At 39.9% G+C, this 12,152-nt stretch overlaps 1 protein-coding gene across 9 annotated transcripts in view; it reads right to left on the bottom strand.

Annotated features, from left to right (window-relative positions):
* Nucleotides 1-12,152, bottom strand: part of LOC121510981 (actin-binding LIM protein 1-like) — a 141,485-nt gene that overhangs the window by 2,635 nt on the left and 126,698 nt on the right. For 7 of the 9 annotated variants that reach the window (XM_041789420.1, XM_041789428.1, XM_041789424.1 and 4 more), the window contains 7 exons: nt 11,648-11,733; nt 9,826-9,949; nt 9,449-9,510; nt 6,384-6,444; nt 6,190-6,197; nt 5,615-5,689; nt 363-443 (listed from right to left, as the gene is read on the bottom strand). In XM_041789420.1, the coding sequence (XP_041645354.1) occupies nt 363-443; nt 5,615-5,689; nt 6,190-6,197; nt 6,384-6,444; nt 9,449-9,510; nt 9,826-9,949; nt 11,648-11,733 (497 nt within the window). Of the gene's footprint in view, nt 1-362; nt 444-5,614; nt 5,690-6,189; nt 6,198-6,383; nt 6,445-9,448; nt 9,511-9,825; nt 9,950-11,647; nt 11,734-12,152 lie in introns of those variants that run through there. The other 2 variants (XM_041789421.1, XM_041789427.1) reach the window with 2 other exon arrangements.

A 12,152-nucleotide genomic window follows, 5' to 3' on the forward strand; every position in this document is an offset into this window, starting at 1 on the left:
CCCAGAGAATGGACCCTGATAAACCCAGAGAATGGCCCCTGATAAACCCAGAGAATGGCTCCTGATAAACCCAGAGAATGGCCCCCTGATAAACCCAGAGAATGGACCCTGATAGAGTCAGAGAATGGCCCCTGATAAACCCAGAGAATGGCCCCCTGATAAACCCAGAGAATGGCTCCTGATAAACCCAGAGAATGGCCCCCTGATAAACCCAGAAACTGGACCCTGATAAAGATGTATTTTTCCCCAATCTGGTAACTGTGTCCTCCCGTGACTTAAAACCTGGAAACGTTCCTGATCGTGACTTTTGTGATCTGTTGCACCCTAAATCATAAGCAGACATTCACGTGGAAAACTGATACCTCCAATCGGGTTCTGTCCACATCCCTGGGCAGCTTAGCTCGCCCTCTACTGGTTATCATGAGCATTTCATAGGGATACACCTTCAGAAGGAGACACGTGTCAGTGCACAGGTCACACCTACAAACTGGAGTCAAGCTTTAAAAACCTGCAAACCATTCCTAGTGAACAAAACCATCAAATTTGGATGTTTGCTTTCTGACTGACAGAGAGAACAGTGGGTGGGAGAACAGGAGTGTGACGGGAGGCTCATCGGGTAGTCTGGGGGATGCAGGGCACTGTGGTGTGCACACTTTTAGGTGCAGAAACGTGCAATAGATCAGGTAAGGGCAGAAACATGAAACAGTTATGTAACAGGCTTTAATTCTAAATTAATTTATGCAGACTAAAATTAGATCCAACACCAGTAATGTAGGCCGAGTAAACCCACATGGGAATGACAGTCCTGGAAAAATGAAGTGTTTCTACGTCTTCATCCCACTTTTACAAGAAGAAACTGGCCAATGGTAGAGGTTAGTACACCATAGTCCTACAGCGGACATGCTCCTGTAACGTCCCGCTAAGGATGGGAGACTTAAATGTTATTATCATGTCGTACTGTTTGATTCATCTTATAAATATTAGTATTCTTACTAATGTGAACTAATATCGTGTCCTGATTGAAAAGCAACAATAAAGACAACACACACTGAAAATCAGGAGAGATACTGGACATAAATCATGACCAGATCTTTAGGTGGACTCAGATCCTGAGTCTGGCACACTTGTGTTCACACTGATCAAAAGGAACCTAAAGAGAAATGAACTCAGATCTTGGTCCAGGTCCAGGTAATGTCAAAGCAGCCTTACCTCATGCTTAAAAATGTTTAAAAAGGTAAAAGAAGCTGTTACTGATTCACGTCTGTTCTATCATAAGAGCCATAGATTCATCAGATTTATTGTTGTTGCTCTTCTTATTTCTGGTTCTCTGCAGCTCCTCTTTGTTTAACTTTCTCTGCCAAACTCCTCTTCTCTTTTTCTGCATCCTCTTACTCTGTCTGTATCTTCCTCTTCCCCTCCTGCAACTATCTCATCTTTTCTCTCTTCTCACCTGTCTCTTCCATTTTTCTGCAACTATTTTATTCTGTTTTTCTGAAACTACCTTGTCTGTTTTCCTGCAACTATCTCTTCTATTTATCTGTCCCTATCATCTGTTTTTCTGCATCTATATTCTCTGTTTCTCTGCAACAATATCTTCTGTTTTTATGCAACTATCTCTTCTGTTATTCTACAAATATCTCTCTTTTTTTTCTTCACCTATCTCTTCTGTTTCCTGCACCTATCTTTTCTCTTATTCTGCAACTATCTCTTCTCTTTTCTGCAGATATTTCTTCCCTTTGTTGCTTCTATCTTTTCTCTTGTCTTTGCACCCTCCTTTCCTCCTTTTTGCATGGTTCTACTCCCTCTTTTTGCACCTGTATCTTCTCTCTGTCTGCAGTTCCATTTTCCCTCTTTTTGCTCTTCTCTGGTCTCTTTTCCAGCACATTCCTCTTCTCTCTTCAGCACCATTCTTTCAATTTCTCTGCACCTTAAATTTTTATCTGTCCCTGCACCTACTAACTCCATCCTTCTGTATCTTCCTCTTCTCCCTTTCTGCACCTATCCCTCTTTTTCTACACATTCCTCGATATTTTTGCACCTTCCTGCTCTCTTTCTACAAAGTCTTCTTTCCTCTTTCTGCACTTATTTCTTCTTGCTTTTTGTCTCTCGTCTAACCTTGGTTATGAACTGGTGTCATGCAAATAAAGATTGATTGATTACTATTTATAAATAATGATGAGGAGGCAGGTTAATGCATTGCCTGTGATCTGGGTTAAAAACACACTTTCAACTCAAAAGGTGCTCTGATCTCTCTCTGGGTTTTTGGCATACATTGTATTTATGGTTGCTTTATAATCAGGCAGCAAATCAGAAGAATCAACATGCTAACAACATTTGAGCTTCCCATCATGAGCGTGACGTCACAGGAACATGGCTGCCACAGAAGTCTGGTCTTTTTAGCTGAAATGCTCAATAATAAGCAACTAGAAGAAGTCTGAGGCCAACTCATATCCACACAGTAAGGTCCGGTCTGGTATATACTATAGCAGTATATAGTGATATGAGTTGTGTGGATGACGTCTGGGCGTTGGATTCTCCACTGTATGCTGCATACAGTATCCAGCCACTTTAAGTCAAAGCTTAGTGCAGATGAGCATGGAGAAGCCAGCATGCTAAGCGCTACAGCTCCTGAAGCAGCATGCTAAATCAGGGAGACAGCTAATGTGAGTCTTTCACCTCCAGGAAAATCTCCTTAGCCTCCTATTCACACGGGATCGCTATCACCTGGTGACCTGGGGTCATTTTAACCACCGCAGAGGACGTTTGGGACTGTAATCCTGTGCTAATAGACCATGATTCCAGGGCGAATTACCAACCACATTTCAGCTGATAAACCACATCAGCTCCTGAAAGGATTTTGTGCAAGTGTAGCGGTTCGTCCTGGTATGATGCTGGTACAGATCTTTGGTTCAGCTCAGTAAAGCTGGTTGCTCTTCATTCAGTACCAGTTTGGCTTTTTAAACGGTGATTAAATAAGGACAAAGGATGGAGCAAAGGAAACTGGCACTCAAACAGGAGCTAGCTAGAGACATTTTTGTATCGCATCATAACTCAGTCGCTTACCCCACGAGGTTTATTCTGTTGATCTTCACAGAGGTGGAAAAATCCCCACTATTGTATTTACTAGAGTAGAAGTAAAAGTACTGGTCTATAAATCTACTCAGGAAAATTAAAAAGTCGATACTAGTCAGTACTCAAACTACAGAGTAGCTACCAAGAGGCTTTAACAGGGAAATATGTCCGGTCCTTAATATGCAACAAATATATGCTTGTATTTAGGGATATACACGTCTTACTTCTGTTTCCCTCTCCAAACATTTGTTTACAGTTATTTTCAGCCATGAAAAGGAGCAGAAAAAGCTTAAAATACAAGATTACCACCTTAAAATGCAAAGATTATGTTCTCAGAGGAATTCTGTGTGAGCTGAAACACAGTCAGTGATTTGCCCTTGAGTTTTTACCCCACATATACAAGACACGGTGGATTCACAGCGAACTAACCCTCAGGCATCACTTTAATATACTACCCTTTAAAGCCATTAAGGACAAACATGTCCACTTCCAAAAAACTGCTATAAAAACTCTTAAACAACTTCAGCTGTGCTCAAAATTACCAAACATTCAATCAGTTTGAGGATTTTAACCCTTTAATTACATTGATTACTTAAAGTCAATGTTGCTTTTTGTGAAAAAAATTAGAAATCTTCCTTAAACCAAATGTTGGATGGCTGGGGCATTATTTCTACATCCAGCTTGGAAATGTCAACCATTAGCCAAAATATTATCTTTTGATCAACTTGAGTTCTAATCAAAACAAACGATTATTGAATAATTTTCAGTATTTTAACCCTTTAAATACCAGTTTGATTACAGGATGGTCACATTTTTTCTAAGAAAACACAAAAAACAGTAAATATTTTCCAGATAACTAATGTTGGGGGGTTTGAGTTTTTTTTTGTTTTTTTTTCATTTTTTTATCAGTCCAGGGAATGTCAAACATTAGCCAAAAATGTTGACTTTAATGCATTATTAGTTTTTTTTTGTAGCATCCCATTTAAAATTTACTACCCTTTCGAGTCATTAAGGACAAAGACATCCACTTCCCAAAATGGCAATGAAAATAGGATACATTAATATTTTTTTCTGCTTTTTTTTGGTTAAATCTTTTGATCAACTTGAGTTCTAATCAAAACAATTGATTACTGAATAATTTTCAGGATTTTAACCCTTTAATGCAGTTCAATTACATGATGGTCATATTTTTTCTAAAGAAAAACACACAAAACAGTAAATATTTTCCAGATAACTAATGTTGGGGGGTGAGAGCTGTTTTTTTAATCAGTCCTGGGTATGTCAAAGATTATCCAAAATATGGACTTTGATGCTTATAAGTTTTTCTGTAGCATCCGATTTAACATTTACTACTCTTTCAAGTCATTAAGGATAAAAACGTCCACTTCCAAAAACAGCAATAAAAGTAGGATAAATTATATTTTTTCTGCTTTTTTTCTGGTCAAATCTTTTGATCAACTTCAGTTCTCATCCAAAAAAATCATTACTGAATAATTTTCAGCATTTTAACCCTTTAAATACCAGCTTGATTACAGAATGGTCAAATAAAAACCCAAAACAGTAAATATTTTCCAGATAACTAATGTTGGGGGGATGGGGGGTGTTTTTTTTATCAGCCCTGGGTATGTTAAACATTAGCCAAAATACTGACTTTGATGCATTTTTAGTTTTTGTGAAGCATTAAAATTTACTACCCTTTCGAGTCATTAAGGACAAAAAGGTCCCATTGACTCCCATTCAAACCACATTTTTTTATCTTATAGTCATTCCATGATATAATTATGAATTCTGTAATATTATGGTTTCATTTTGAGAAAAATAGTCAAATTTGTCATTTTGATTGTTCATGACTAAAATCAGCCATCATAAGTACTCAAACTGGCATTTAAAGGGTTAAAAACCTCAAAATGATTGAATGTTTGGTAGTTTTGAGCACAGCTGAAGTTGTTTTAGAGATTTATGCAAAAAAAGAAGAAAAAATATTAATCTGTTAAGTTTTTATAGCAGTTTTTTGGAAGTGGACATTTTTGGCCTTAATGGCTTTAAATGGTAGTAAATTTGTTTCACAGAGTTCCCCTGACCTATTAGAGCTATTGAAATTTGAATTCAAAAATCTGACTAAAAAGAAACTTTGTTGTAAAAAATTAGACCATATGCACTAACACAGCCAAAATGGTGAGCAGAGAAAGAGGAAAATTTGCCCAAATGGCCAAAAATGTCCCTAGTGATGCCTGAGGGTTAAAAACACAGACATCCTCTGTGATCATTAAGCATTCCCAGAGGTCACCAGGTGATAAACATCCAGTATAAATAGAGCTAACGTCAGGATTTCTTCCACCAATGTCCCCACATCTAAAGGGTTACTACATTATGTGTATTCCTCTACTTGTGTCTGGGCTGGTCTCTCTTTTTGGTCATATTTAGGTGGCTCTACCAGTCTGAATGTGTCTTTTATTTGAAGTTTAAATGCACTTTAACAGTGGAACAGTGTGTGATTTTTCTGACATTGTTTTCATCAGGACAAAAAGAAGAAGATACTTGCTTTTGGTTCCAACATATTAGGCATAGATACTCCCCTGTCCATCCTTGCAAGTGCTGCACGGCCATCCTTAATGTGCTAAAGAATAAAACATACACAAATATAATATAGTGGAAGGGGACTGCAGGGTTAATGGTAATGAATATGTCCACTCATGGCAGTGGGCTCAGTATTCACTGGATGGAGCGGGTAGCTTGGATCAGTATCTTCATTAGTGTCAAGAATGGCGTGGTTAACATGTTCTCTGGATGTTTTTGGATATTATTTCTATGGTGAAATAGACTAGAATGTGACATTTAGCTTGAGTCATAACACTGGTAAACAACACACAGAACAAGACATGAGGCGATGGTTGGACATTGCATTTACAGAACACTGGTTCAGCTACCGGGCAGTGCATGTTCGGGCATGAAGTCAGTGCACTCGGCGCCCCGTAGTTGACCTTAATCCAGCACTGATGCAAGCAGGAGTGGGCGGAGTGCACTGAGGTCAAGGTGTCTCTTGCAACTCATGAGCAAGCAAGTCTATGATGCAAGGTGAGGGAGCATGCCAGGTGAGAAAGCAGATGAGACACATACCTGAAACTCTGCAGGACAACATGGGACAGAAAATGAGACTCACAGTTAATGGTTCTGCTGTCAGATCGCCAGCAACACTGCTGTCCCTGATCATTATGCAAATATTGAAGAAAGCACGTCGCTCTGTGTACACAAAGCCTTTTTGTTTTTTATACTGAAATCAGCAGCGCACTATTCCTGGTAGCTGCTCTCACCTCGTCCTCCTCCGCACATGTCTCCATAGCTGTTGTACTGAGTGAAATCTGTGGACTGGGGCTGCAGGGACACAAGCAACACCACAGTGTTAGGTAATAGAGCACATCCCCCTCGTGGCCATGTTTCACGGTGGAGAACCTGAATGTTGTTATCATGTCATATCTTTCCGACCCCCGAAATAAAGGTGCCAGACACCGCGGACCCCCACTGTACCCGAAGGTTGTTGAACACAGCCATGCACAATTTGGAATAGTCATGTGGAGACAAGGCCGTCCATAAGGGGGGATAAATGAGAGCTTTGTGGCACCCAGCCAAACTGGGGGTCCATGGAGGTCAGCAAAACCCTTGTGAAGTTAAGCTGTGATATCCATATTTCATTTCTAACCTGAAAAAATAACCCCTCTTAGCAAAGAATTTTTTTTTTTGTGTAGTAAATAGCCTTCTTAAAAATGTAAATCCCCTTTGTTAAAAAAAAGGTTTAAAAAATTGCTGCAGTGGGTTATTAATGGCAAAATATGGTGGAAAAGGTGGTGAAAATGGATTTTAAAAGAAGCCAAAGCGGTTTAGACGTGGCAAAAATCAGACAAAATAGCAAAAAAAGGGCAAAATGGATTAAAGTGGCAAAATGGGTATAAACAGTGGTAAAAGGGAGTTAAAAAGTGGCTGAAATGGCTTAAAATTGGCAAAAAATGAAAAATTGATTTAAAAAAATGGCAAAATGGGTTAACTGAGAAAGAAAAAGTAAGCAGATACTGGCAGAAACTGGTTAAACTAGCAAAAATAGGCATATCGAATGGTGAAATGGGGTTAAAATTGGAAAAACGGGTGTAAAAAGTGGTAAAAAGGGGTTAATAGTAACAATAATGGTCAGCAGAGGCAACATTAAGCCTAGAAGTGGCAAAAACAGGCAGAAAGAAGTTGTGGAAAGAGTTTAAAACTGACAGAAATAGGTGTTAAATGATAAAAATGCGTTAAAATTGGTGGGAAAAAACAATGAAAGGGGTAAAAAAAAATGATAAAATTGGTGTAAAGTGGCAACAGTGTAATTCAAACAATAATCATTTTTTTAGCGCAACTGGCGAACCTCTCCTAGTGTCTCGTGACCCCAAGGGGGTCCCGACTCCAAGGTTGAGAACCACTGGTCTAGAATAGTCATGTGCAGACAAGGCCGCCAATAAGGGTGAGAAAGGGGAGAGCTTTAACCTGAAAAATAACAACTCTTACTAAGGAAGCAAGTAATTTTTTCATTAAGTTATGTGTTAGATAGGCTTCTTAAGAATGGATTCAAATCCCTATTGTTAAAAACAGAAATCAAATGTGTTAAAAACGGCTAGAATAGGTTAATAATGGCAAAAAATGGTGGAAAAGGTGGTGAAATTGGATTTTAAAGTAGCAGAAATTGGTTAGAAGTGTCAAAAAAGTTGACAAAATTGGTGTAAAGTGGCAACAATGTAATTTTAAAAATATTCATTTTTTTAGGGCAACTGACGACCCCCTCCCAGTGTTCTGTGACCCCCAAGGGGGTCCCGACCCCAAGGTTGAGAACCACTGTATCACAGAAACGTTGAGATTTGGGTGTGAAAACTTCCTCAGGCCAAAGATTTATGCTTCCACGCTGGTGATAGCCGAGCATTAAGGTTTGAGGGTGTCCATCCATATGTTAAAACTATGTGGACAAAAGTATTTAGACGCTTGATCATTCCACCCACAGGGGCTGCAGTAATTAAAATGCATGTACTTTAATGTGGAGTTGCACCCGTTTACAGCTCTAACAGCTCCACTCTTCACAGAATCTTCCACAAGATTCTGGATAGTTTCTGTGGGATTTTGAGCCCATCCATTCTCTAGAGCAGTGGTTCTCAACGTTGGGGTCGGCACCCCCATGGGGGTCACAAGATGCTGAGAGGGGGTCTCAAGATGCCCTAAAAAAACTAAGAATATTTTTTTAAATTACACTGTTGCCACTTTACACCATTTTTGTTCAATTTTATCCAGTTTTTATCTTTTTTTGCCACCAATTTTGCCAATTTTAACACTTTTTAGCCACTTCGAACCCATTTTTCCTGTTTCAAACTCTTCCCAGTATTTTTTTTCTGCCTGTTTTTGCCACTCCTAAACCAAGTCTTGCCACTTTACATCTATTATTGCCTCTGTTGACCCATCATAGCCTCTATTAACCCCTTTTTACCACATTGTATGCTCATTTGATCCATATTTCACTATTTGATGTGTTTATTTTGCCAGTTTAACCAATTTCTGCTCATTTCTGCCCATTTCCTGTCTTAGTTAACCCTTTTAGCCCGTTTATATCAATTTTTCATCCAATTTCACCATATTTTCCACCCATTTATGACAATTTAAAGTCATTTCAGCCACTTTTTAATTCCTCTTACCACTATCTATGTCTGATTTTCCCACTGTTTCCAACTTTTGCCACTTTTTGCTTATTTTTTGCCAATATTATTACATTTTTGCCACTTCTAACCAATTTCTGCTACTTGAAAATCCAATTTCACTACCTTTTCCACCATTTTTTGCCATTATTAACCTATTCTAGCTGTTTTTAACACATTTGATTTCTGTTTTTAACAACAGGGATTTGAATCCATTCTTAAGAAGCCTATCTAACACATAACTTAATGAAAAAATTACTTGCTTCCTTAGTAAGAGTTGTTATTTTTCAGGTTAAAGCTCTCCCCTTTCTCACCCTTATTGGCGGCCTTGACTATTCTAGCATGCTCATGGCTGTGTTCAACCACCTTCAGGTACAGCGGGGGTCCCCGGTCTCTCGCATCTTTATTTTTGGGGTCCTGGGCTGAAAAGGTTGAGAACCCCTGCTCTAGAGCATTTATGAGGTTGGGTCACAGGAACATAGCCACCATGGGAATATGGTCTATTTCTGTTTATTTCACAATGAGTCTGTATTTAAAAACCCAAAAACTAAAGTTCAAGGAATTATGTCTATTATCTTTGATATGAAATTTGTGTTTTTTATATTTTCCTGACTGTCGTTCATCCACTTTCTAATCATCATGTTAGGATGTTAGAATAAATGAGCTCTTACCCGATGCAGCCCGTTCCTCCCGTAGCCGGGCAGAGAGTTGGTTTTGGTGGGAGAAGTTGGATCTGGAACAGAAAAATGGTTAGATTTATATTTGGTTTAAGATTTTAAAAAAGGTTTAAATGGATCACCTACTGGCAGAGAGCTATGGAAGATTAGTGACAGTGATAGCCAGGTAAATGTGCTGATCTGAATATTAAGGATTGCCAGCTCACCAATGAGTCTCGTTTTCTCAGGAGTGTAAGACGTTTTACTGTGAGAACTTTCTAGAAGTGATATTTTGTATCTCCATTGAAATATTCTGTTAAGTTTGAGAAGATAAAGTGGAGGATAGTGTGTCAGAGACCTGGTATTACAGGACATGAGTCTGTGACCCGTACCTCCGTCACAGTTGGTCTGTTTGGGATCGTATCGCTGGGCGGAGAGGCTCCGTGCATGACGCTCCCTGATCTGCTCCTTCTCCATCTCCTCCTTCAAAATGAGCTTCCCCAAACCTGACTGAATCTAAACACAGAAACGCACATGTTAGGAGTGGCTGAACAAAGACACACTAAAAGCACTGCACGCAAAAAACATCTGTGGAGATGGATCGCCATTCTGATTTACGTCAGTGTTCATTTATCTTTTTTAGTTGTTTTTGGTCATTTCTTGCCTTTATTTTGAAAGGACAGTTGGAGAGAGACAGTAAACATGAGGAGAGAGAGAGAGGATGTGCACCAAGATTGGGACTAGTTAATAATTGGCAGGAGTGGCCAAATACTTTTGTCCATGTAATGTAGGTATGTCCAGATTATTTTCAGAACTCATCAGTTTTTGCTTGAAGAAGATTACGAATATTGCCTACTCAGTCCCAGGGCTGATGTGACTACAAGCCAGCTTGTTATATCCGTGTGGAGGCTCAAGCCTCTCTGTCTGCTTAGGTCAATCTGAGGTTAAAAGAGCACTCTGCTATTTCTTATCCACTGTGTCTCTCCTGGACTTTTTGTCTTCTAAATCATCAACATGTGGTGCACAGTCAAGCTCTAAACATCCTTTTCATCAGGTTTTAAGAATGTGTATGCTGCAGTAATGTCAATATAAAGACAAAAGAAAAAATGAATTGGAAATTAAAACTCAAAGATTTTTATGTACTGAACACAGTTAACATTAAGGACTAAGGGCGCTTTCACATTAGGCCCAGTTGTTTCGAACCGCGGCGTGGCACGATTCCTCCCCCTCCCCTTTCCCCCGCTGGCTTGCTTTCACACATCAATCCGTGCCTGGGCCCACTTGCATATACTCAGTCAGAAACAGCAGGTGGCGGTATGCACGTAGCTGGTTTACAACCCCGCAAAGGAGGAGAAATAAGAAGAAGCTACCATGGCAACCACTGGGGTCATGACCTGAGCGAAGACTGCTTTTGTTTTGACCTGGCAAAAAGTCCATCCTGCAGCCACGGATGATTAAAATCACTTTCTAAGATGCCAGCAACTTCGCTCTTCGTATCTGCACATCTAAGTGCAGCACAGAGGATTACATCGGCTTGCGCTGCGTAGATACAGCAGTTTTTGAGGTAATAAGGGACTTTTATTGCCTTTGCACCTCTTCTCACTGACTCCAACTTGTGTTCATCTGTAAGGTGAGTCCCAACAGACCATTTATTGAATAGATTCTGATGATTTCCGCTTTTACTGGGGAGTAAAAGCAGTTTTTTCGTTTGTGCACATGCTCTGTTTAGCAAAGCATGAAGTGGTGGCAGAACAGCTTCCCATTGGTTGCCATAGCCCAGTCGCAATTCATGCTGGGATTCAAATAAACAATATGGTGGCAGGCTAAGCAGCTAGCTGCAGGAATGATCGAAATAAGGAATATAAACAGATAAAAAGTCCAATAATGGAGTTACTGGTGTGGATTTAATCCTAAAAGACCCTGGAGAGTCAGCCAAGTTCCAGGCTCTCTAGAAAACATTCTGTCGGAGCTATGAAGGCGTGGAGAGCACCATTAGAAAGGCACAACGGGGAGCTTTCAGAGGAAAAAAGGACAGTTTAATAGTTACTAAGCAATTTACTGAGGGTGTGCCTGTGGCACGGATCCATGCAGCATGTGCTCTAAGGTTAAGGTTAAGACCTTATACAGTGGAGACATGTCCATCTTTAAACACAGCCATTGCTTTAAATAGCAGCAGCAGTGTTTAAAATAAAGTTAAAGCTAAATCACACAGACCTTACTGAGATGTTCCTCCTGCAGCTGCTTTCTTTTTAAAGCCTCTTCCTCCTCTTCTTCTCTGGACCGCCTCCTTCCTTCTGAGCCTACAGGAGCAACAGCAAGACAATCAGAAGTGTTTCATGTTTTCTACCAGGTTAAGTTGGCATCAGGTTCAGGTTTCCAGACAGACAGACAGACAGATGGCTGCTTCAGTGAGACAGGACGGATGTGGACAGATAGAGACACAAATGTGAGACAGAGCTGACGAGACAGACGAACAGAGAGACTTGTTGGACTATTAGGCCACATCGACATGAAGGATGTCTTTAAATCATGTCAGGATTTGACACAGAAAAACAGGATGTAAGACGGACAGACGGGAGTCAGTTTGAAGTCAGTCTCTGTGATCTCTGTCCGGGCATTTGTGGCACTGCGGTGCATCACCAGCAAGGCTGACAGAACTTTAGGTACTGAGATATTTTTGATACCACGTGTTGGTATTTATTTTTAGAACCAAAGGTAT

Source organism: Cheilinus undulatus, linkage group 6, assembly GCF_018320785.1.
Source record: "Cheilinus undulatus linkage group 6, ASM1832078v1, whole genome shotgun sequence".
NCBI classification, from domain to species: Eukaryota; Metazoa; Chordata; class Actinopteri; order Labriformes; family Labridae; genus Cheilinus; species Cheilinus undulatus.